Source organism: Canis lupus, chromosome 10 (assembly GCF_003254725.2).
Source record: "Canis lupus dingo isolate Sandy chromosome 10, ASM325472v2, whole genome shotgun sequence".
Taxonomy (NCBI): Eukaryota; Metazoa; Chordata; class Mammalia; order Carnivora; family Canidae; genus Canis; species Canis lupus.
Window position 1 is genome coordinate 17755652 of NC_064252.1, and position 25200 is coordinate 17780851.

The window sequence follows — 25200 nt, forward strand, 5'->3', positions numbered from 1 at the left end:
TGTCCACGCTGGGACGGCCCCGCGGAAAGAGCCGGATCCCGCCGTGGCTGCGTGGGACGGGGGTTCTCCGGGGGCCCAGCCGCCAGGGCCGGGTACCGGGAGCGGGGCACCTGCCTGCGCCCACGGGGGCGCGCACCCGGGGCACCTGCGGGGCGGGCGGCGCTGCGCGGGGTGACGGCTCGGCCTCTTCTGTCCCCGCGAGCCGGGCCCCCGTCTCGCCGCGGACACGGACACGCAGGTGGCTCCGCGGCCGGGGGGGGCGGTCGGCGACACACCCCCTGCGGCGTCCGGGCTCTGCGACCGTCCGCAACTCGAGAGGAGCCACGGGGCGGCGTGCGCGGAGGGGAGGGCGGCCGTGGGCCGGGACGGCGGGGCGCGGGGAGAGCCGGCGCCCGGGGGGCGGGGGGTCCCGGCCTGCAGAGCTGGCGGCGCTGCTCAGGCCTGCGGGCTCTCCCGCCGCACCAGGCGCTGGGCCTTGCTTACCTGGAAGGAGGCCCCCCCAGGGCTACGGCCCGGAGACCGCAGCGCCCCCGCCCGCACCCTCCGTGGGGCTCCCGCCCTCGGGGTCCTCACCCACTCCCACCACCCAGGGCAGGTGCCCGGCGACCGGGGAGCCCCGGAGCCCGCAGACGGTGTTCCCATGAGCCAGCCCTGAGCCCGTCCACCTGCCTTGTCTGTTCTTCCTGCAGAAACCACGGGACAGGGGATCCCTGGGTGGCGCAGCGGTTTGGCGCCTGCCTTTGGCCCAGGGCGCGATCCTGGAGACCCGGGATCGAATCCCACATCGGGCTCCCGGTGCGTGGAGCCTGCTTCTCCCTCTGCCTGTGTCTCTGCGCCTCTCTCTCTCTCTGTGACTATCATAAATTTAAAAAAAAAAAAAGAAACCACGGGACAGGCTCCTGCCCCGACCCCCTCCCGCGCTGCCTCTGGGGCGACCCCCAGGGCCTCTGGCCTGGGCACAGCCTGCCCCCTATCGGGAGCTGAGTGACGAGCTCTCCCGACCGTGTGGTCTCCTGCACAGGCCTTGCCAGACCCTAGTGACAATAAAACCTATGTTTAAAACCTAGGGCCCCTTGTCTGTCACTGTCTGGTCATGGGGCTCCGGGGGAGGTCGGCCTGCAGGGGGGTGCAGGGGGGTGCAGGGGGATGCAGCACTGGGCCAGGCAGGGCTCAGCAGCCCATGGGGGCCCTCTCTGCTCTCATGCCCCCCTCCCCTGGCTCTAGCACCCACAGTTTCTGGCCTGGCTGCGCGGCCACCTGGCTCTGGGGAGCCTGTGTTCAGACCCTGGGAGCCACCGGGGGGACTGAGGGCGTGTGGCCCCATGGCGTGGCCGTGAGACCAGCCTTGTCCCACCCAGGTCCTGGGTCCCTGCAGCGGGAGCAGCCTCACACCATGCGTGTACCAGACGTGCCCCTGTCCCCGAGCCCCTGATGGGGCTTCCTGGGGGCTCGTGCCTTCGTCTCTGCTGAGCCTGTGAGCCCAGGGCTCCCCTGCATGACCCCCAGGCCCACAGCGCAAGCACATCAGAGGTCATGGGATGTCAACCCCAAGTTACACCTATGCACCCCTGCCTTCCTGTGGGTGCAGTAGGGCCCCCAAGGTGACCTGGAGGGCAGGGGGCACCTCCCCCAGATGTAAGAGGCCCTGCTAGAGCCCCGGCCTCCTGCAGGACGCACCACGCGGACTCACACAGTATCAGAATAATATTTATTGATATGCTCGGTGCTACCTTGTTAATACTGTCACGTTGTCACCGTGGCTGAGGTAATAGGGACAGACCCTCCGAGCGCCAGCCCTGGGTGCCCACAGGAAGCTGGGCCCTCAGGTGGGGGCTGGTGGCCTGGGTGGGGGGACGTGGTTATTGCGTTGGACTCCTTCCCTTGCACGCTGGTGTCCGCACCGTCTCAGCCCCGTGCCCAATCACACGCCGTGCGTTCCCGCTGCGCCCACATCGCGCTGCTCGCTGCTCACGCCCACTCACGCACACATCCGCTGGCACACTGGTGCCCTCCTCCTGTCGCTCACGCCCATGCACACACCATCCTGTCTCCTGGTAATACGTACACTCAGTAGTTACAGTAATCGTAGTAAAATAAAGTACAGGTATGTCGGGACTCAAGGAGAAAGTGCACGTTGATCGGATGGAGGGTGGACCCCTGCGCCCCCGCTGACCTGAGCGTGGCCCTCTGGGCCCGGCAGGCCCGGTGCTGGGACCGCCCCAGCTCCCTCCGGGCTTGGAGCAGAGCTGTCCTGCCACGGCCCGGCCGTCAGGGCCAGCATCCCGGGCCCAACACGAAATCGCCTAAAAAAATAAACTCTTCAGCTTGCAGCCACTGCCTGACGCAGGGTTGGCTCCAGGCCTTCCAGGGGGCTCTGCTGGGGTCAAGGCCGGCCCGGGCCCAGCCAGCACCCCCACGATGCTGTCCCGGGGGCCGGGAGGGCACGGTGCTCAGCCCTGTGGCATGCGGACGGGAGGCCGGGAGGCGCGGGCAGTGCCGGGTGAAGCAGAGGCCACGTCCACGTGGGGCTGGGGCGGCGGCGGCTGCCCCTTCCTCAGAACTCCACGGTGCTCACGACCGTCCTCGGCTCGTCGAAGGTGGCGATGAGGATCTGCTGGGGCGGCGGGATGGCGATAAGGCTGCCCACGTCCGGGGGTGCTCGGGGGCCCCCGTCCTCCTCCTCCCGGGCTTCATACAGCGTGCTGATGTGCAGCAAGGGGTGCGTGGCGTTGCGGCTCAGGATTGCAAGGGGGTCGGCCTTGCCCAGACTGGCCGGTGACAGAGGGGCTGTGGCGGGGGCTGCTGGGGGCGAGCAGACGTGAAAGGGGCCCCCGGGGGGAAGCGCGGCCCGGGCCGGCTCTGCTGGGTACAGGATCTCCTTCTCAGGGTGCGGGGCGTCTGCAAACACGGGGAGCACAGGCGTCACCTCCCCGCCCCTCTGCCTCCTTCGCCCTGTGCGCTCCAGCCGCGGGGCCTCCCTGCCCCGAGCAGCCATGGTCGCAGCCCCTGGGGGGGGGGGCAGCCCGCCCTCCTCCCCTCGCACCGCACAGATGCCCGGTGTGCCCCCCTCCCCGGCAGGCGTCCCCAGGGCCTACCTTTGGTGGGAGCTGCGGCCAAGCCCAGTGCGCACTCCTCTGCCTGGGAAAGGAAACCGCCTTCCTGGCTCCGGGAGGTGGGCAGGGCGGTGGCGGGCCCGGCCTCGGGCTTGGCCTTCTTGGTGCCGAGGATGTAGGGGTGCACGTCCAGGGAGAAGTGGCGCGCGTGCTTCTTGTCCGGCACGGGCCCCGGGTCACCCCCGCCGCCCTTGTAGTGGTGGGCGGCGCGGGCGCCGGCGTCCAGCAGCGGCGCGATCAGCGTGTCCGTGGCCGTCTTGCGGCGCACGGGCTTGGGCTTCTCGGCCTTGCTGTTCTCCACGCGCATGATGGCCAGCGGCTCCTTGAAGGGCTGGGGCAGCGGGTTGCTGGTGGGGATCCACTTCATCTTCTTGCGCGGCCGCTTGACCACGGGTGGCTCGGCGGTACCCTCGGGCTCGGCGGGGTTGGCGCTGGGGTCCACCGTCTGCACGCCGGCATCGCGCACGGTGGGCGTGGCGTCGTGGTTGGACTGGGCCAGCGCGGCCAGCAGCTGCCGCACCACGTTGTCGTACATGAGGTCGCTCTCGTTGGTGATGAAGTCCAGCCGGTTGAGCGACTTGATGTGATCGCGGTTCTCGTTGCAGAACATGGCCAGGATGTTGATGTCGCAGAACTGGGAGCGGCGCCACTGACGGCGCGTCTTGATGCCCACCTTGTGCAGCTTGTCGAAGATGAAGTTGCTCTTGCGGAAGATGAAGAGGTGGATGAGGTTGACGAGGATGATGAGGTTCATGGCGCAAAGCAGCACGATGTCCACGCCCGCCACGATGCGCTGCAGCTGCACAGACGGGAGCTTGCAGCTCACGCGCACGGCCGTGCCCCCCGCGGCCGGCCCATCTGGGGATGCGCCCAGCGCGCACGTGAACTCATTCTGCTTCTGGGTGGCATAGTAGGTGCACAGGTAGGAGATGGGCGCCACACTGAGCAACAGGATGAGCAGGTGCCGTGCCAGGTACAGCTTGGCCAGGAAGTTACTGCGGCCGCGGCGCTCCAGGTACTTCTCGAACAGGTTCTGCTCGGGGCTCTTCTCCTTCTCGGCGTTCTCGATGATCTCGCGCCTCTCGCGTTCCGTGATGCCGGGCCCCTTGGACTGGATCTGCTTTTCGATCTTGGGGGCGCGGCCCTCCGCCGCACGGTGGTAGCAGTTGTCGATCTCCTGCAGCAGGAAGTTGAGCTCCGAGGTGAGGCGGGTGGAGGCCAAGAACTCCCAGCCCAGCGCGGGCACGTACATGATGGCCGCGAAGGCCAGCAGCGAGTAGGGCAGCAGCTTGTGCTCAAACAGCGACGGCCACAGGCTAGCGTCCACGCCGGGCAGCGCGTCCCGCAGCTCCGTCCAGCAGTAGCCGCGAGCATACAGCGCCTGGTCGCGAGTGAAGTTGTGCGGCGTGTAGCAGTAAATGGGCTCCTCTGAGGGCAGAGAGGAGACTCGGGCTGGGGTGCTGGGTGGGGGCGGGGGCACGCCAGACATGCCAGGGACTGCGGTCCCCAAACAAATGCCCGGGTCCAGGAGGTCTCAGCCTGGAGACCCCCGCAGCTGGGGTGGCACGGAGTGGGGACAGCCCCGGGGTGAGAGGCACCTCAGCTCCCGCCGTCGGAGGTGGGGGAGGCCCTGTCCGAGGGCAGCAGGGCGGGCCAGGCCATTCGCCAGGGTCCCTCCACACGCAGTGCACCTACCCCAGCCCGAGGGCTGGGCTGCGGGGCCCCGGCTCCTGGAGGGAGCGCGGCCAGCCCAACGGGGCCAGGGGCAGCTCCAGGAGGACGGCTGTGCCCGGCCTGCCACCGAGGGTGTGGTGGCTCCCCAGGCCCGCTGTCCTGGGGCCCCGGGCGGGCCCGGCCTCTGATGGGACGCGGGGGCCAGGACCGTGGCGTCCGCAGCCACCACAGCGGGGGCCTCCCAGGTGGCAGCTCGAAGGCTGTCACTGGACTTTACTTTCCCTCCCAGGTGACGATGGGCACAAACCAACAGCAAAGAACATGTCTGGAGCTCCGCTGGGATCCACCCGCTGGGGGTTCACGTATGGACACTTCCCCACAGGGCAACACCCGGCAGGCTGGGGGCTGACCTGGGGGCGTCCCTGGACCCCGTGTCCGTGGCCCCGAGGGGTCAGCGGCCAGCCCGCGGTCTGCTCCCCTGGTTGCTGGCGTCCTGCCCCCAGGCCTGCCCCTGCCCGCACAGCCGTCCACTTGGGGCTGCCCGCACCTGGGCTACTTTACGCAGGCTCTGGGGGGACGGTCCTGGATTATGCGGGTGGGCCCGGGGTGGTCACAGGGGGCAGAGTCAGGCATGTGAGCATGAAAGCAGAGGCTGGAGAGAGAGGCCACTGCGCCAGCTTTGAAGCTGGAGGACCGGCACCAAGCCAAGGAAAGTGGGGTCTCCGGAGCCTGGGAGAGCAGACAAGAGCCTCCTGGAGCCTCCAGGAGAACTGAGGTCCCGCGTGCCCTGCAGCCTGCGCCCTGTGAAGCACTTCTGACTCCGAGCTGGGCGACTCTGGGATCACAACGTGTTATCTTAAGCGGCTAAGTTTGTGGTCACTTGTTAGAGCAGCAGCGGGAAGCTAAGGCAGGTGGTGGCTGGCTGCCTCCTCGGCTGAGACCCTTTCCTGCTCCGTGTCTCCCCCAGGGGTGTGAGTGAGGGTGCTCCCACCGTGCCGGGGCAGGGGGACCCCCACACAGGAGGGAGGCGCGGGGAGACATCCCCTCCCTAGAGAGCAGTGACCCGCGCAGGTTCCCCTGGCCCCCAGGACCCGGCACCGGCCCTGCAGCTCATGCTCCACGTCCTCGAGGTGCAGGGCACTTGCCTTCTTCCCTTTTTGAGAAGGGCACACACTCTGGGGACCCCTGCACACCTCCAGTCCAGAGACATCCAGGTTATGTGCAGCCCCAATTATTTGCCACTTATGGAAAGAGCAGCTGTGAGTTGCCCTGTGCGGGGGTGTGTAACACCTGAGGAACCCGCTTCCCGCTGAGGCCGCCCCTATGTCTGCTGCTGAGTGGTCGGCGCACCAGGGGTCTACTCACAGCAAGCCCGGCCAGGAGCCATGGGGTCTTCCCGTGGCCCGCTGCCCTCCACACTGCGGATGCACATGGCCCTGGCCTTCCGGGAGGTTCTAGGCTAGGAGGCCAGTGCCACGTGTTGCCGGCACCTGTTTACCATCGTGTCCCTGTCAAGCAAAGCAGGGTGCGGAGAGTCGGGTGTCCCGTGCTCCAGGGAGTCCCTGTGCAGCGAGGCTCCGGGCACTGGGTGTGCCCCCCACACGGGGTCGGTGGGGCCAGCTCCTCATGGGTGGGGCATGCATCCTCTCGGCGGTGACAGCACACACGCTGGCCCTCCGCCCCGGGCTGAGACCCTCACAGATGGGTGCCGATACACTGTGGGGGGGCAGGGCCCCCCGGTGGGCTCTTGTCCAGGGGATTGGGTGGAGGGGCCTCAGTGTCCTTGGAGGGCCGGAGCTGCTGACCTCACCTCCTTCGTGCACCCCTGCGCCATCCGAGCTGTCCCCGTGTGTCAGCAGGGCCTCTCCTGGAAGGTCACCCTGTGGACGTGTGGTGCCCACCTGCAAGGCGCCGCTTCCCTGCACCCCTACTGTCCCGGGCCTGGGGAGGGGACCCGGGATGCTTCCCAGTTCTGTGTGAAGCACCAGGAGACCTGTCACTTGAACCTTACTCCAGGTGAGCACGAGAAGCAGCCAGAGCTCCCCCGAACCGTGAGGGGCAAAGCCAGGGCAGCTGCAGGGACTCCTGTCAGCAAGCCTGATAAGCTGTTGCCAGCCCCCCTGCGTTCTGTGACCTGGGACAGGAGTCCCTCGGGCACACCAGGGGCTGAAGGCCAACCATGTTCCATGAGCCGTGTTCCAGGGCCCCCGATGCCGGGCAGCAGTGGCCAGCACCTGCCACTGCTCAGAAGGCCTGCCTTGTCCACGCTGGGGGCCAAGCGGGCACAGCATGTCCGTGTGCAAATGCAGGTCAGTGTGGGGGGGGGCAGCGTCAGGACCAGGAACGGAGAGTGAGCTGGGGACACCCTGGCAGCCCAGGCCTGGCTGGACAAGGAGCGGCGCCGAGCACCACGGTGGGTGAGCTGGTCTCACGAGAGAACATGAGCATGGAGGCCCTGTCCCTGACGGAGGTCCCCTGGGGTGACTATCTTGAGCCTGCCCCGCTGTGTGTACCTGTAGTGGGTAGCATTGTGTCTCCCCCAAAAGATGTTCAGGTCCCAACCTCTGGTCCCTGAGATTGTGACCTTGTTTGGAAACATGTTCACGATAATGTCACGCTGAGGGCACCTGGGTGGCTCAGTGGGTTAAGAGCCTGGGCTCCACACTCAGCAGGGGTGCTGCTTGGGGGCTCTCCCCCTCCCTCTCTCCCCCCCTGCACGCGCCCACGTGCTCTCTCCCAAATAAATACCTCTTAAAAAAAAAGATAAGGTCACACTGAAGTAGCCCCAACCCAATGACTGGCGTCCTTGTAGGAGCCCAGGGAGAGGCGCCCTGTGTGACGGGCTGGAGAGGCAGGAGGGAGCCCACCTGGACCTGCGGGACTGAGGCCCAGCCCACACCTTCACTTTGGACTTTTGGTCTCCAGACTATGACAGTTGTTCAGTCGTTTTGAGTCACCAAGCTTGTGCTTGTTACAGTTTGGGGGTTCTAGTCCTGGAGCCCCGACACATCTGGGTGCCCCGAGTGACACTGGTAGTCACACCTGCACGTGAGTGTGAGCCACCCCTGTCCCTGGGAACGCGTCCTATCTCTGAGCACTGGTGTCCACAGAGACAAACTGCAGAGGCCCCTGGTCTCAGAGTGGCATCAGGTGGCCTGGACGCGTCCACCCTCAGGTCTGGAGTTCCCAGGTCACGGAGACCCCTAAAATTGAGCATGGATCAATGCAGAATGCAAGAATGTCTGCCAATGTCACTCAGGGGACAGTCACAGGTCCCTTCTCCCTCTCAGGGGGTGACAGGAGCCCCCACCCCTTTGGCTCCCGGGGCACCTCTGGCCCTCAAGCCCGGCGAGCACTGCGGGGCCCTCCCTGGACCCCTCACCGGCAGATGGGGCTGGGGGAGCCATTTCCTTCCCCCAGCTGCCCGCCTCTACCTGCCTGACCCGGCTCCTGCAGCCCCCTGCCCCCAGCGCCTCCCAGGGTCACTTGTTAGGACGTCTTCCTGGTGCCCGTCGGTCACCTGAAGGCCCCGGTACCCCGCGGCACCCCCGAGCACCCGCGGCGCTGGCTTCCCTCACTGCCCGGTCGGGACCCCCTTCCACCTGCCCGGCCCCGCGGACCCCCAGCTTGGCCTCCCGGTCTCTGCTGCAGACCTTCGGGGCTCCCGGTGCCCAGGGCGAGGCCCCCCGCGCCGCCCCGCTCCGTACCCCTTGGCTGCCGCTCCGACGGCCGTCTCCGGCCCCCACCTGGCCACTCCTCCTCCGCAGAGCCGGCCCACCGCCCCTCCCGGGCTCCCGCGCCAGCCCCGAGCCCCGCTTCTGCCCGGGAGCACCGGGCCGGGCGGTGAGCACACAGCGCAGCGCGGGGCCCGGAGCCGCCCCGGGAACAGGCGACGCGGGCAGCGGCGGGGGGGGCGGGGGGCGGGGGGCGGGGGTCGGGGCCCCGCGGACGCGCCCGCAGCCTCACCTGCGAAGTTCTTGGTGAAGACCAGGGTGACCAGCAGGATGGGGACGAGCACGGTGCCGATGGTGACCACGCGGTCGAAGGGCAGCTCGAGCTTGAGCTGCAGCAGCAGCGCAGCCAGCGCGCCCGCCTTGTCGTCCTGCGCGCCGGGCAGGATGAGCTCGCGCAGCTTCTCCCCGGCCAGCAGCGCCGTCGCCATGTCCGCGGACTGCTCCAGGAGGTGGTGCATGGGGGGCGGGGGGCGGCCCGGGGCGGGCGGGGCGGGGGCGCGGGGCGCGGGGCTGGGGACGCTCCGCCGCCGCCCGGCGGGCTGGGGTCCGACCGCCCGCGCCGCCGCCCCCGCCTCTGCAGCCGGGCCGGGCCTGGGGCGTCCCTCGGGCGGGGCGGGGCGGGGCGGGGCGGGGGGGCGCCTGTCCCTGGCTGGGGCCGAGGCCCCGCGCCGGCCGGGGAGGGGGCTGTTTACCTGCGGCGACTCGCGGCGAGGCTCCGCCCCCCCCCGCCCCCCCCCCCAGCCACGCAGATGCGGCGCCGGCGATGACTTTGCAAAAAAATCTTTAAATTAAATAAAATGAATGAACAATGACTGGCCCCGCCTCCTCCTCCTCGGGGTGGGGACGGGGCGGGGGGAGGCCGCGGGGGTCCCCGCGCGCCGCCCGCCGCCTCCACCCGGCCCTGCGCGGAGCCCGCCGCGGCGCTGGGCGCCCCTCCCCGCTCGGGGGCACGGCCCGCGGCCCCCGCTTCCCCCGCTCCGCCTGCTCCGCCCGCCGCCGCCTTAGCTCCTTCACTCCTCCCTTGGGCCCCGGGGACTCACGCCCGGCTCCCCGCCGCCCCCGCCCCCCCTTCCCGCCTCCGCCTCCTCCCCCCGAGCAGTCGCGCGGACACCGTCCGGGGTTGGTCTCGGCGTGGGGCGCGGCCGCCACCTTCAAGCCCCGCTGCCTGCACGATTCTCTGTGGTTCATCATTTTTAAAAATTCTTTCTTGGCTGGTCCCCTTCCCACTGTTATGGGATGTAAATCATGGGATATCTCTTTGTGAAATATTTAGTGTGGCTATAGTTTGAACTTCGGTGATTCCTGCCCTGGCACCAGTATCTCCAGGTCCTGGGTGGTGGGGGTGACCCAGTGGGCCCTGGGGCTCAGGGGGGTGCTGGCGCTCCACACCTTGCGTTTCTTCACCTTTCTTAGGGTCTCTATGCTTTTAAAGATTCACCTGTGCTGCTGAGTGATGCTCACCCTTGGCTCCTAGCGGGTAATTATTTGTCTACTACCTACTGAGGCCTTCAATCTCCAACCCCTCAGATAACCCAGACACCCCCTGCACAACCCAGCTGCCCCCAGAAAAACTAGACATGCGCCCACATTACCCAGACACCCACATAAAATTGAACTCCCTCCAAAACCCAGACATCCTCCAGAGAATCCAGTCACTCCAGCTGTCCCACATGGCCCCCTCATAATGGCATGGATATCCCCTAAGGCCCTTTGGGAACCCCGAGGGGTGCTCCTGGGGGCACCTTCCGTGTTGCTTTCCAGAAAGGCTGGACCGTAGTCCCACCATGAAAAAGAGGTTCTGTCCCCATAATATTCCCAGCTCCTGGCATGATCTGGTGTCTGCGATCTGCCATCCTAAAGTCTTCAATGCGGTTTCAGTTTGCCTTTCTGATCACCAATGGGTTTACTGTCTGTTCAAGCCTCCCGCACACCAAGAGCTCCCGTCTGTACTTTCATTAATAGGAGGTCTTGGACTTACGTCAGCCTTTGTGAAGGCCTCCTTTAAGTCCTTTTGTCCGTTGGGTTTATCCATGGGGTCTGGATAGAAATCCTTAATTTTGATGTAGTCAAGCCATCTTTTAATTGTTTTATGGTTTGTGGTGTTTTTTTCCAATGTCATGAAGGCAGCCGGGTGTCTCTCCAGGAGCAGGACACCTTATCCTTCACGCTTATCCTTATCCTCCACAGAAGAATGCTTCTGTGGCTTGCAAGCAGAAGCACTGAAATGTGCTTTGTTTCCGTGTGGGGGGAGTGGGTGAAGGAAGCCACCTGTGATGAGATTTCAGGAGATGACTGTACCCGATCACAACCCAAGCAAATTCCATATGTAATATTACTCATTTAGTAGATACATTTCTAGCTGGAAGACCATGCATGAAGGTAGAAACGTAGCTTAGTTTCTCTCCATAAACGAGTGTCTTTTCCCAACACTGTTGACTGCGCACCATACCCTTTCTTGGACCACCAAGTGTCATCACCACACCCACAATGGGTTTGTCCTTGTAATGGCTTAGTGGTATACCAAATACGTGGATCGGCAGCGACCCTCCTTACTCTTTTTCAATAATGACTTAGGTATTCATGACTTCACTTTCCTAGGAACATTTTAGAAAGACTTGGTCAAGTTTCCAAAAAGGAAATGTAGCTGGAATATTGAGATTGCCCTAATAATGTATACTAACCTGGGACACCTGAAATCTGCACAATTGTAGGTTACCTTTCCTTATCCATAAACATAGTACATTTCTTCATTTATTTACATCTTTATATCTTGTAATAAATTTACAATTTCTCTGTAAATGTTGCATTGGTTTGTCTTAGACAGGTCCTAGTTTTTGTTCTCTGTACATGGCATCCCATTTTGTGATGTACTTCAGCTGCTTAGTCTGGTGCAGAGGGCACACCGCTGATCTCCATGTGATCAGAGTTGGCCTGTGGGCATTAGCAGGTTGTGGACTTGCCTCTGGAGTACAGTGGTGCTCAGGACACTGGTGGCACCTGCTCTGTGAGGAAGGCTGGGCTGCTGTCTTCCCATCCAACAGAGGGGCACCCGGGGAGAGCTGAGGCTGGATTGCACCCCCATCATCCCCACTGCAGCTGTGGCCTTGAATGCTGTCCTTCCTTCTCTCTGGGAAGAGAGGGGCCTGGATGTGGCTAGGGTGGGGCCCAGAGCAGAATAGTGAGCGGTGGTTTTGATGGCACCCCAGACAGGGCTCAAACCCTGCAGGGACCTGGAGCCCAGGGCCCTGTCCTTTGTTTCCCGCCCCCCAGGAGCAGGGGTCACCAAAGACCTCACAGCTGGCTGGCGTGGGCAGGCTGTACTGGAGGGTTACTCTCCCCACATCCTGTCTTCAGGGAGGACCACACTGGAGAGCAGCTTGTCCTTTCTTGTGCTGAGATGTTAGCAGATGGCTTCTGACACATGGAGAGGTTTGCAGAGGCTGACAGTGCTGCAGCAAAACTTTTTTTTTTTTTTTTTTTAAATGCATGACTCTGAGGGTCAAGACCTGAGCTGAGATCAAAAGCTGGACACTTAACTGAGCCACTGAGGCTCTTCCCTTTTTCTAAAGTAATGTCTACATCCAACATGGAGTTCAAACCCAAACCCCAAGATTAAGAGTCGCATGCTCCTCCAGCTGAGCCAGCCAGGCGCCCCTGTAGCAAAACTCTGAATGCACTGTCGGTGCAAACCAGAAATGAATGGAATGAGGGACCCTCATTCGAGCGGTGTTGTGCTGTCCCATGAAGATGGCAGCTTGTTAGCCAATGCCCTTCCAGTTCTACCTCACTTCCATGTTTACTTAGAAAGATCCACAACATACGCGTGTCACTGATTAAATCCTTACAGTAACTACAAGAACAATTCAGGTGAACTTGCTATCAAGTTCAGTCTTACGTTTTCACAAATCAAAGCGAAAGGCTGCTTCAGGGCACCTGGCTGGCTCAGCTGGAGGAGCATGCAGCTATTGATCTTGCGGTTGTGCGTTTGAGCCCCAGGTTGGGTGCAGAGATAACTAGAAAACCAAACAAACCCCTTAAAACAGCTGCCTCAACGTATACAAGTTTGTCTGGAGAAGCAGCAGAGTGTAAGCAAGAGGCTCATTCAGTTGCAGGAATCAACCACCCTGCTGTTCATTATCTGTCATTGGGTTGGCTGGGAACTGTGCCCATCTGTCCCCTCACTCTGGGAACTAGCAGCCACCATCCGGGTGGTACAGTTCACACCTCTAGGTCACTTCCGCTCACTCTTCAGGGGTCAGAGCTCATGCCTGGTGGCACAGCGGTGGGGTGGGGTGGGAAGGCTGGTGCAGGCCCCATCGTGTGCCCCAGAGATCAGGCTGTTTGCAACGCCCTCGACTTTCAACCCCACACACTTGGCATCACGTATGCTGCTGTGGGCGAAGCTCTGGGGGAAGGAGCAAGGGACAATGTGCAGCCATGAAGGGGCAGCTGGCTGGGTCCTTTCTAAGTGACCAGAAGGTGTGTCAAGCTGCAAATGCCTTTTGATTCCAGTGGACACACTGAAAAGGCTGCTTTGTCGAGCTTCAAAATGGCAATAATTACGACCTGCCGGAATGAGCAATTTTGAATGAGGAGACCAACGGTAGGTAAGCTGAACCAAGTGGCAGCACACAGCTCTCAAGTCTCCAAGCACAGAAGTTAAACCCAGTGGGGGCCACACCTGCCAGCAGGAACCTCTGAGCTTGGCCCACCAGGAGTCCATGCTGCCTGGGCAGCCCCCACGCCTTCTTGTCCTGGGCTTGCCAGAGTCTTCTGCTCTGTCACTGAGCACTCTCAGTGAGTGCTCCGGGCCCAGCAGGGCCGCACTGGGTACCCCTGCCTGTGGTGCCCCGTCCTCTACAGAATGACCCACCTGCTCTCCCCTCACCCCTGACACACCTCCAGACCAGTACTGAGTACTCCCTCAGCCTGGGACACCCAGCCCTGCTTTCCTGTCTGCTCTCACCCTGGACCCCTGCACCTGCTGCCTCCTGCAAGCCAGGCCACCCCATCACTCAGGGCTGTGCCAGCTGGGCTGGGTGCAGTGCTGTGCAGGTGTGCACATCGTTCTGGGGTGGCAGCTGGGCCCTGTAACACAGTGTGGGCAGGAGCAAGGGGACAGTGCTGGGCTGGTCTCAGGGTGGGGACGGGAGGCCATTCGCAGCGCTGGGGGGGGGGAAGGAGGGTGGGATCTAGCACATGTGATCTGCCAACCCTGGCTCCCTCCAGGCCTTTCTGGGGCCCTCCTGGTCACTGCTCGGGGGCAGAGAAGACCTGCCCTCCAACACTCCCTCTAGAGACGGGGACACACAGCACGGTGAGGTGGGGGCTGCTCAGGGAGCCTGGCCCTGGGGCAGCCAGTGCACGAGGCCAAGAGCAGGTGTTTCCTGAGGTAGCAAATCAGAATTTTCTCACGTTCGGACAGTTTTGGTCTTGGGTGACCCATCACAGCCAGGAGTGAGCTGTGTGGTCAGGAGAGCCCTCTCCTCAAGCATGGAGGCAAGGAAGGGTTGTGGGCCGGCCCACCAGGACATCAGTGTCCCCACCCGCCAACAGGGAAGATGGGATCTCGTGTTTGCTGGGGGTGGGTTGAGGGACAAAGCCCTGATTGGTGCCTTGGGAAGCAGGAGTGGTGGCAGCCTGTCACAGGGTGCGCTAGGGGCCTGGGGTGGCCCTGGGGCCCCTGGCATGAGCACTCTCTACCTTGTCCCTCCCCACCTGCCCTCATCCTGTATAGGACCAAGTTCTCATCTACCCATCTGCAGCCCCTAGGGGTTGCACTCAGCTGTCTCTGGCAAGGCTGTTGTAGGTTTGTGGCAGGACACAGCTCGGTATCCACCTGGCCTCCCGTTCCTTTCCTTCCCATGATAGCAGCGGGCATGGCTCCCTCCTCCTGCCATCTGCCCCTCCTCCCTTCCTCCACTGGCTGTGGCAGAGGTGGGGAGGGCCAGGCTGCACAAACTGGGGGCTGAGGGCCACCTCCGTAGAGAGGCCCTGGCTTGGCCTGATGCTGCTGTCGCCATCTGAAGTTCCCAATGGTTTTACTCTTGACAGCATTTGGTACCTAAGGTCTGCTGCCCCACGAGGCCGGCAAGCACAGAGTCCCCACAGACCACAAAGGGTCCCCAGCCATTCATTGCGTTAGGCTCTGGCTGCTGCAGCGCCAGTCCCCATGGGCCCTGGGAGTGAACAGAAGTCTTCTGGGCCCTGCAGACAAATGAAGTGCCCCAGTGGCACCCCCTCTGTGTGTGCGCACACGTTTGGGGACCTGCCCAGAGCCAGAGGAGGTTTAGGCCTGATGCCACAATGATGCCAGCTCGCACACGGTGAAGAGGGGTGAGTTTGGAAATAATGCCCCCAGCCTGCTAGTGCGGAGGGGAACACCCACCAGAACCCCATATTCTGGCAAGAAGGCCCGGCCTAGAACCTGTGCTGCTGGCCTCTGGTTCCAATGATCCTAGGATGCGCTGGCCTGGGCAGGACAGCTGAGCAGGGTCCACACCACCCCTGGCTACTGGCTCCCGGTCCTGATGACTCGGGTTTCCTCCTGAGGGCAGCTGGCTCGAGGTCTGGGGGGGCAGGAGGGCTCTGCCTAGGCCTCCATGCTCGGCATGCAGCCCGCCATCCGAGCTGCCTTCCTGGAGGAAGCCGTCCTGTGTTCTACCCACAAGAGGACTCAGAGGGCAGCCCCAGTGGCACAGGGGTTTGGCGCTGCCTGCAGCCCGGGGTGTGACCCTGGAGACCTAGGATCGAGTCCCACATCAGGCTCCTTGCATGGAGCCTGCTTCTCCCTCTGCCTGTGTCTCTGCTTCTCTCTGTGTGTGCGTGTGTCTCTCATGAATAAATATATAAAATCTTAAAAAAAAAAAAAAAGAGGACTCAGAGCCTCAGTAAGGAGCAGCACAGGGCCCTGTGTCTAGGGAGCACTATCCTCCTGTAGGGAATCCCCTTGCGGGGGCGCTGCAGGGCAAGAGCCTTAGTGCCCCAGGGTGAAGGGGCTTGCCCCGCCTCCCGAAATGGCTGCTGCGGCTCCTCCCCGCCCCACCCCCACCGGGAAGACATGGTGCCTTCACTGGGTGCCTGGGTATGAACGTACCCAAGCCTGATGCTGTTCACAGAGAATAGCCTCCATTGTGTAAACGCAGCCAGCCCTTCCCAGAAACGGGTTCCTGAGGATTTGTGCTGACAAGCCTGCCTCTTGGCCAGAGGGCACAGGCCCCACTTAGCTGCACCAGGGCTCCAGGTGAGCAGGATGCTGACCCCCACTTCTTTATAGCCGCTCAACCTTTACAGTGATCCTGGGCTTTCCAGGGCTGGCTCAAGGACCTGGAGAACATGTGGGAGCCCGCAGGGATCAGAGGTCAGAGGCCATAAAGAAGCACAGTCGCTTCCCAGTATCCAGCGCATTTTGAGGTGGGAAGGCACGCTGGGTGTTCCATGTGAGCATTTATTTTGGCAATGCGATGCAGTAACTCCCCAGTGGAGGAATGGGGTGGTGTGGAAAAGAGACGGACAGCAGGCTGTCTGGCCCCATGGCCCCCACGTTCACGGCCAATGACAGGACACAGGGAGGCTACAGGGGCCCCACCACAGGGACCCTGCCACAGAGGCAAGGACAGGAGCTCCCTGGGCTACGGTGCCAGGCCTCCTGGCCGTGCCTTACCAATGGGGCCGGTGGACCTGGTCCTGTGGGTCCCTTGAATCCTGGCTCTGTGGGGTGGAGAGGGACCAGCCGCACATCTACTCACAGCTGCAGGTGGGGAAAGGGGGAGGGTGGCAAATGAGCTGGGCTTCCCAGAGTGGCTCAGACCATCGCTGCCTCTTTCAGTGACCCCACAGGAAGGAGGTGAGTGCAGGGGGCCCGCAGGGAGGGGCAGGGCTAGTGCAGGAGGAAACAAGCAGAGCTCACTTTTGCAGGGACTGCAGTTCCGGAGGTAGATTGCACCCTGTGTAGACACCGTTGGTAATGCTGTATTCCAGTAAAGCACCAAAACAGGGATCCTGCTGAAACACCAAGGAGCCAGGCCTCAAACCCCATGCCGTCTGAGTGGCACCCTGTTATAAGGCCCTTTCCTCTTTGGGTGACTCACTTTGACCAGAACGTGAGGATTTCCCAGCACAATCAGCAAGGCTTTGGGTCTGGTGATTGCAACATTAAATCTTTTTGAGTTGGATAAGAAACCCAAAAAATATCTATCATCTTCAAATCTATCTTCATTTGACCGTACCTAAAAAAACACACAGATGAGAAAAACGGTCTCATACGTTTTTCTGACATGGAAAGAAACTTGGTATTTTAAAAGCATTTAAAAAAATATTAAACAACAGTATAACTCCATTTTTGGTTAAAGAAGGAAAAACCCGGCGGTGTAAGGGGAGCCTCACATGAGACCCACTAATGTATCTCTAGGGTAGAGTTGTAGGCAATTCCAATTTCCTTTATCCTACCTGAATTTTCTAATTTACCTGCAGTTTACATGTACTGTTCAATAAAGAGGATTTAAAAATGGAACGTGGGGTTTTCAGGATTTACCTGGCATTCCTCGGGTAAGAGCCGAGCTGCCGTGGCCGGCGTGTTATGGCAGGCCCTCATTTCCTGCCTGGCCCTCCCATTCACTTCACTTTCAACATCCGTCCCTCTATCTCTAGCGTATTTCCCACTTCTTCCTAGGATTCTTTTATTTTTGTGTTGGTAGATCTTTGAACGAGCTATCTATCTATGCCTTTTTTATTTTATGATAGTCAGAGAGAGAGAGAGAGAGAGAGAGAGAGGCAGAGACATAGGCAGAGAGAGAAGCAGGCTCCATGCACCGGGAGCCTGACGTGGGATTCGATCCCGGGTCTCCAGGATTGCGCCCTGGGCCAAAGGCAGGCCCTAAACCGCTGCGCCACCCAGGGATCCCCCTATCTATGCCTTTTAAAGAAGCTCCTCCATAGTTAACAGCTTAAGATGATGCTAGAGCATCTCTATCCTGCAACTGGTTTTCTGCACTACTGATCCGCCTCTGCCACTTTCTACTGGAATGTACTAGGAACCTGGTGACCATCAGGTGGCATCAGACACACTGCCACCCCCACTGAAAAATGGGAATACTTACAGTGGAGATGATGATGGCCAAATATTCTTGCCCTTGAAACTCCTCTACTGATCCAACCTTTATGTCCATCAGATCAATGTTTCGCAAAAGAATTTTTATTTTTTCCACCTTTGAAGCAGATAAAGATTAAACTTTATACATTTGACCATTTCTTTATATATATGTAAGCATAAGCCAAATAAATATTAACCAATACAAAATACTGCTTTTCAATTCCAAATCCTATTTCATCTGACCTAATTTGATTAGAACACAAATTCTGATTCCAGATACAGTACACTGGGGGAAGGGGACACCTATGTCAGAAGCAAAGTTTCCCTCACCCCATGAGGGCACAGCAGGGAGGGCTGAGGCATGTGCCTGCTGCTGCGTGGACATGGCCATCTCCATGGGGACAGCACAGGGCCCCACACCTCAGGGGCCTGGAAGCTTCTGTACAACTGGTGCAGTGGGAGCAGCCGAGTCATGGAAACGGGACCCTGCACTGTGTGTCTAGAAATAAGGCTCTCCAATGGGTGTTGGTAAAAGAAACATCAATTGAAATTTTGCAGAAAAGTCTACAGAATATGAGTTAGCTCAGCGGTTGTGGGGAAAACTTCTGTTCCCTAGGAGGGCATTGAGGGGGCCCCTTGCCCACTGCCAGGTGAATAGACTCCAGCCCCCTCCCTGGCATCTGAGCACCAGGAGTCTGTGTGTGGGGCAGGCCCGTGGGAGCCCCCTGCTGGGGTGCGCAGAGGCAGTGGCTATGGAAGGACTCGTTCCACTTGTCTCCACTCTCCTTCCAGACTCTGAACAAGGAAGCTCAGAGGAGCGGTCAGCAGGGCCACACCTGCTTCCGGTAGGGTGTGATCACACCAATGTCAGCGGTGGACACCTGGCTGGAGACGCCCCTGGCCAGGAGACAGCAGTAGCGCATGACCTGGACAGCTTCCGCCGCATTGAACCATGACGGGCTCCTCCCTTCACGAGCTTCGCTGCCCTGAGTTAATCAGGAGACAAGAGGATAGGACATCCATCACAAAACTTCATTTCCTCAACAGATGCTTATGCAGGGAACAATGAACAATGAAAGGAGCAGAAGCAGGTGCTGGGAATACAGCATGAATGAGAGTGAAACACCCTGCTGTCTGGCACACCACACGCTCCAGCAGTCTGACCAGCTTCAGGAATGGTGGGACCCACCACAACCACAAGAGCCCACAGGAGAAGGGCTGCGTGGAGCCGTGCTATGATCTGTGGAACAGGAGTGGACGGTCAGCGAGGCCTGTGCCAACAGATGCATGTGCAGGAGGGTATGCTAGAAACAGGAACAGGTGTTGCTGCAGCCAAAACCCAGGGGTCCAGGGTGAGCGCAGACTGCATGGCCTGCAGAGGCAGGTGGCCAGCTGGGGTCAGCTCAGCAGGGGGCGAGTGCAGCCCTGCCACGGGCCAGGTGGGTGACCACGCACTCAGAGTCCCAATCCCTCCCCACATGTAGGTACGGGCCCTCTCAGCCAACCAACAAAGATGACATGCAGCTGACCAGCATCACTAACAATCAGGGAAACAGATCCAAACTCCAAGATCCCACCTCACACATGGCTACTATCAAAAAACAAAACGTATTGGTGAGGATGTGGAGAAACTGGATGCCTGTATGCTGCTGATGGGAACGTAAATTGGTCCTGTCACTGTGGGAAGCAGCATGGAGGCTCCTCAGAAAATTAATCACAGACGATATGATTCATCAATCCCACTTCTGGGTCTAGACCCAAAAGAACCGAAAGCGGGGACTCTGACTAGCACCTGCATAGCGTCTGCCGCAGTGTTACCCCAGCAGACCAGTGGCGGAAGCAACGGACCGATGAACTGCAGCTGAACAACAGGATGGACCATCCTTGGCTTTCAAAAGGAAGGAGGTGCGGACACCCAGGTGAGCCCTGAAGACGCTGTGCTCAGTGACCTACGCCAGACACAGAAGGATGAATCCTGTACAGTTCCACTGCTATGAAGCACATGCAGTGGTCAGACTCCTGGGGACACAGGGCAGCTGGTGGTGCAGGGGGCCAGGGACGGGGCTGGGGGCGGGGTATGTGTGATGGGGACATAGCTTCAGTGTGCGGGGTGGGAACGTTCTAATAACTGGCTGTAAAACAATGTGAATATATTTAACACTACTGGATCGTATACTTAAAAATGGCTAATGAAATAAACGTATGTCATATGTATTTTACCACACACACAGAAAAAAACACCAGATAGAGCAATTAGAATGCATTAATTCTGAGGATGTTTTCTGCTGCTAAGCCATATGTAATTTATCTGTTATTATTTTAAATTTTTTTATAGTTTATTTATTCACTTTTTAAAGTAATTTCTATACCCAATGTGGGGCTTGACTCACAATTCTGAAATCAACAGTCACATGCTCTATCAACTGAGCCAGCCAGGTACCCCATAATTTATCTTTTAGATTTACAATAGAGAAGAAACCTAAAAAAAAATTCAGTTTGATGAACCTTAGGAAACTTCTAAACTGAAGAGATAAAACATTAAACAGATAGTAACCAATCACATACAAAAAATAAGGAAAAAGAAGAAATAATTGATTAAAAACGTAAAGGGCAGCCCCGGTAGCCCAGCGGTTTTAGCGCCACCTTCAGCCCAGGGCGTGATCCTGGAGACGGGGGATTGAGTCCCACATCTAGCTCCCTGCATGGAGCCTGCTTCTCCCTCTGCCTGTGTCTCTGCCTCTCTGTCTCTCATGAATAAATAAAATCTTAAAAAAAATAATAAACATAAAGATGAAGGAATAAAGGTCAATAACCAATCATAAGTTGGACTGATTATCTCATTAAAAGCAGAGACCCTCAAATTGGATTAAACATTAAAACTAGCTGCTGCTAAGACAGATACCTAAAATAAGATGATAAAGAAAGAATGAAAAGAAAGAACAGAGATACCAGATTAAAAAGAAACAAGAAGGGGCCCTGGAGAAGTCCGCTGGTTAAGACTCTGACTCTTGATTTTGGCTCAGGTCAGGATCTTGGAATCCTGGGATGGAGCCCTGCGGTGGGCTCTGCACTCACTGGGTAGTCTGCTTGGGATTCTCGCCCTCTGCCCCTCCCCAGCACACACTCTCTCTCTAAAATAAACAAATCTTAAAAAAAACAAAAACAAAAACAAACAGCAAGGAGTGGTAACATTAATATTACCAGGTGGAATTTAAGGCTAAAAACATAAAAAAGTATAGAAGAACATTATATGATAAGGAAGATAATCATAAACCTGTATGCAGGAAACACCACAGAAGTTCAACACTTAAGGCAGAAAGTACTGGAAATTCAAAAAGAATCTGATAAAACAGCACCACTATAACAGGAGACATCATCACTCTTCCCCTTTAGTGGGAATACCTAGCGAACAAAATCTAGGTCAGAACACAGGAGAACTAAGTAACAGACTCCATAAGTTTATTTAAAAAATGTTGGGATCCCTGGGTGGCTCAGCAGTTGAGCGCCTGCCTTCAGCCCAGGGCGTGATCCTGGAGACCCCGGATCAAGTCCCACATCGGGCTCCCTGCATGGAGCCTGCTTCTCCCGCTGCCTGTGTCTCTGCCTCTCTCTCTGTTGTCTCTCATGAATAAATAAATAAAATCTTAAAAAAAAATGTATACAGGGGGAGGCGGGGCTCTTGGGAGTGGCTTAATCCGTTAAGTGTCTGCCTTCAGCTCAGGTCAGATCATGATCCTGGGGTCCTGGGATCAAGCCCTGTGTCCAGCTCTCTGCTCACTGGGGAGTCTGCTTCTCTCTCTTCCCCTCCCCCTTGCTTGTGTTCTCTCTCTTAAATAAATAAATATAATCTTTAAAAAAATGTATAGAATGTACATTTTGTGTGTGGTGTGTGGGCGGGGAGTGGTATGTCCTTAGAACATCTACCAAACCTGATACCTATTTGACCACAAATTTTTAAAAGCAAATAGTTTTTGATCAGAACCTAATAAAATTAGAAATAAAAAAAAGGTGGCCAAAGTATTCTTAGCCAGTTGGAAATTAAGAAAAATACTTCTCTATAATCCTTAGATCAACAAAGAAAATAAAGAGAAAGTTATAAATGTCCAGAAAGTCATGAAAGGAGGATCCCTCAGCAGACGTATGTGGAAAGAGAAAGCTACAGGATGGCATCCCCAGGGCCTTCCTAATTAAGAGGATGAGGAACATGGGAACGAACTGTCCATCTTAGGGGAGTTTTAACAAAGAAAATAAATAAGAAGGTAAGGAGGGGATGCTTAAAGACAAAGCTGAAATTAATGAATAAAACAAAGAGGAGAAAACACAAGCAAGTGCAAAGCTGCTTTTTCGATTGACCAGGGGTTGCCACATCTCTCCTGCAGAAGGCCAGTCGCGTATCTCAGGCCTTGACAGGACTATGTTGTCTTATTCAACTCTATTGTAGCAGAAAGAAGTCCGAGATCAGCGACTTGTCTGCCGGGCACAGGCTTCCAAATCTCTTCTTTATGAGGACAAGATCACAGTGACCTTGGTGGTCCCACCTTGGGCCACCCTCGGGCTCAGCCCTGCCCTACAATGTTCACGCAGCATGTTCTACTGCACTTCCTCTGTTGAGATGGCGTGGGGATGGAGCAGTGAGTCAGAGTTCCTCCTAGAGCCTCCCCAGGAGCAGGTGTCAGTCAAGGTCACACTCCCATGAGGTGGCCCTTGCCAGGCAGGGTGTCTGACATTGCACCCCAGGATGTGGAGGGGCCTGCAGGAGCCGAGGGTGAGTGTGCAGAGGGAGAGGAGCAAGGGCCAAGCCTCACTAGAGATCCTGAGGCCATTGAATTGGTGATAAAACCCTTTCTGGGGGATCCCTGGGTGGCGCAGTGGTTTAACGCCTGCCTTTGGCCCAGGGCGCGATCCTGGAGACCCGGGATCGAATCCCACGTCGGGCTCCTGGTGCATGGAGCCTGCTTCTCCCTCTGCCTGTGTCTCTGCCTCTCTCTCTCTCTCTCTCTCTCTCACTGTGTGCCTATCATAAATAAATTAAAAAAAATTAAAAAAAAAAAACCCTTTCTGCTGCCATGAAGGGAGTAGACCAAAATCTCTGCAACTCAGCCCCATTTTATACTCAAGGCACAGAGTAGAGTCTAGGACACAATTTGAGGCCCTTAAAAAATCCTTACTAAATAAATAAATATTTCTGGACTTTGTTCCACTGACCAATTTCTTTTCTATGAGTCAAAAGTATGCTTTTATTTGTTATCGTTTGTAGCATGTTATCTAGGCGACTTTGTATCTCATTCTTCTACAAATACTGTTTGCACACTTACAACACATTTGCACACTCATAATCGCTTTCTCATGAAAAAACCCATTGTGACTTCTATGTAGACTGTGATAAAAATATGAATGAATACGGGCAGAACAATACTGGTCTCTCTCTTCATGGGCACCACATGCCCGTCTCACTTCACGCATGTGGGATCCTAAGCTCTCTGGCTCTACAGCAACTCTGCTTACTTCTCCTTAGGCTGACTTCTAGATAACGGTAGAGAGACCTCTGATCCCCTCTGCATTTTCTCACTGGTTTTTCTGATGTACAGGGGAGCCGCACAGAGCAGGGGCGGTGTCCCTGGGAGCCAGAGCAGCATACAAGGCTGGGAGAAGGCACAGGCCACTGAGGGCTCGTGCTGAGTGCTCCAAGGGAGGTCTTAGACTCACTGCAGAACCTCCTTTCCTTGAATTCTCTTTTGTCCAAAGGGCAGGCACTTCACAGTCACACGTGAATGTGAGACTGCCTCTCCGTCCACTCCCAAGAGAGCAGACACATACAGAGACACGAGGCAGTGTGCCCTTACCTGGACCCAGGAACCTTGAAGGCAGGCTGCATGGAGGAGGGGGCACCCATCTCCCCAGGGGCACCCCAGCACTAGCTCCTCCTGAGCTAGGGTCTGGGTGCAGCCCCAATTTTGGATGAGAACTTGGGGGTGGTTAATGCAAACGATGACTTCTGGTTCTAACAACCAAGTTCGAATACACATGTCATTTTCTGGACTACTGAGCATCTAACTCTTTCTGCCTGGTGAGGCCATGGTGAGGAGGAGGCCCTCCCCACCCCATTACCAGTCCACTCACTTGACCAGACTGGCAAGGTGCGTGGTCACTCTGGGTGGGTAGGGGAGCTCCCTGAGCTCTACTTGTCACCCCGCCTTCCATGCAGCTACAGGCCATCTTCAGTGCCCTCCACTTCAAATCCTACTAGGGTGACACTCTCTACACCTATGTGGGCCAGCACCTCCTCAGATCTGTTCTGTGTACAGTCACCTGAGTGGTGGCCAGGCCGGCCTTGCAGGGGCAAAAGCCCTCCTTACTCTTACTCTTCAGCACCAGCACGGCATCAGCACCGCCCCCCTTGGTAAATGCTTCATTAACAACAGATCTGAACACACACACACAATGAAGGTGCTTAAAGCCCGGAACAGCACTGCGCACTGCGCGGTCACTCAGCTGCTAGAGGTGAGCTGCTCCCCTTCCCCACAAACGCACAACTCACCCGCACACCGTGGAATATGAGTGGGAAGCCTTTCTTTGGTAACTTCTCCCAGCCCAGCAGGGAGGTCACCACCTTGGGGTCTGCGCACACTTCAAGCTCTTTGTGGTAGAACAGCCTGGACGGCAGCGCCAGCAGAGCTGGGTGGGACCTGTAGTTCTTCACGAGCTTCGTGACCTGCAAGGAGACAGCTGGCAGCAGGTCCCCAGCTAAACAGGCCCGTGCATGGAGCATTTCTGCCAAAGACAAAAATGCTGAGACACCCCCTCGGGTCACAGCTCCAGGGCCGGTCCTCCCTCTCCTGGCCTGTTACCTGCCACCTCATTAGGATATGCTCTTGCACCTCTAATGACTTTTTGAACAAAGGATTTGTTTTCTTAGCCGAAATATAATTAGCATACAGGGTCATACGAGTTTCTGGTGCAATAAAACAAATCAACAATTCTGTACATGAGCCAGCGCTCATCACAAGAAGTGTACTCTTCATCCCCGTCACCTATTTCACCTGCCACCACCTACCTCCCCTCTGGTGACCATCAGTTTGCTTTCTGTATTTAAGAGTCTGTCTCCTTGTTTCTTATATTCCACACGAGTGAAATCATATGGTATTCATCTTCCTAAATTAACTTATTTCACTAAGCATAATGCCTTCCAGATCCATCCATGTTGTTGTAAATGTGAAGAATATCATTCCTTCTGATGGCTGAGTAATATTCCATCGTGTATAGATGTTTACGTGTATATATATATATATCTTCTGTGTCTATTCATCTGTCGGACACGGGTCAAGGTGGCCCTTTCTTGAGAGGACTCAGGACTAAAGTGTTCCCTTTAAGACCTTCTAAGAAAATGTAAATTTCACTAAGAGGGTCAAGAGGTGAGCCTGACTTAAAAGGATCCCGTAGGAAAAGAAAACAGAGCCAGGGAGTGTGCAGTTCTTAAAGGCAGGCCCTGATTTGCAGGTGCCCTATGACCTGGAGCTGATGGCAGGGCTTGCTCATCCGTGAACCTATCCCAGTCCACAGAGGAGTTAAGACCACCACTGGGGGGATG

The 25200-nt window shown here is 57.8% G+C and overlaps 2 protein-coding genes across 10 annotated transcripts in view; both read right to left on the reverse strand.

The window, feature by feature from the left end:
* Positions 1 to 1689: 1689 nt before the first annotated feature.
* On the reverse strand, positions 1690 to 8996 carry PANX2 (pannexin 2). 4 transcript variants are annotated; one of them, XM_025455700.3, is made up of 3 exons: positions 8754 to 8996; positions 3096 to 4541; positions 1690 to 2898 (listed from the first exon to the last, which is right to left on the reverse strand). In XM_025455700.3, exons 1-3 carry the CDS (start codon positions 8977 to 8979, stop codon positions 2555 to 2557), a joined length of 2016 nt encoding a protein of 671 aa, XP_025311485.3. In that variant the 5' UTR covers positions 8980 to 8996; the 3' UTR covers positions 1690 to 2554. The 4 variants fall into 4 exon arrangements, with proteins under 4 accessions (XP_025311485.3, XP_035577522.2, XP_035577521.2 ...); XM_035721629.2 differs by having other exon boundaries at positions 3096 to 6295; positions 8754 to 8894; XM_035721628.2 differs by having other exon boundaries at positions 3096 to 6667; positions 8754 to 8890.
* A 6958-nt stretch (positions 8997 to 15954) lies between these two features.
* The window catches only part of MOV10L1 (Mov10 like RISC complex RNA helicase 1), a 72599-nt gene continuing 63353 nt past the window's right edge, over positions 15955 to 25200 (reverse strand). For 3 of the 6 annotated variants that reach the window (XM_025455748.3, XM_025455768.3, XM_025455715.3), the window contains 6 exons: positions 24151 to 24324; positions 18449 to 18598; positions 17620 to 17727; positions 16612 to 16749; positions 16431 to 16525; positions 15955 to 16271 (listed from right to left, as the gene is read on the reverse strand). In XM_025455748.3, coding sequence (XP_025311533.1) covers positions 16262 to 16271; positions 16431 to 16525; positions 16612 to 16749; positions 17620 to 17727; positions 18449 to 18598; positions 24151 to 24324 — 675 coding nt within the window. In that variant the 3' untranslated portion in view covers positions 15955 to 16261. Of the gene's footprint in view, positions 16272 to 16430; positions 16526 to 16611; positions 16750 to 17619; positions 17728 to 18445; positions 18599 to 19404; positions 19562 to 24150; positions 24325 to 25200 lie in introns of those variants that run through there. The other 3 variants (XM_025455722.3, XM_025455739.3, XM_025455774.3) reach the window with 3 other exon arrangements.

Bases quoted from the DNA above. Each gene is read 5' to 3' on its own strand.
- PANX2 (XM_025455700.3), bottom strand. From the start codon at position 8,979: ATGCACCACCTCCTGGAGCAGTCCGCGGACATGGCGACGGCGCTGCTG. The intron at 4,542-8,753 runs GTGAGGCTGCGG...CTCTGCCCTCAG, and splicing joins CTTCACCAAGAACTTCGCAG to AGGAGCCCATTTACTGCTAC. The intron at 2,899-3,095 runs GTAGGCCCTGGG...CCGTGTTTGCAG, and splicing joins GGCCGCAGCTCCCACCAAAG to ACGCCCCGCACCCTGAGAAG.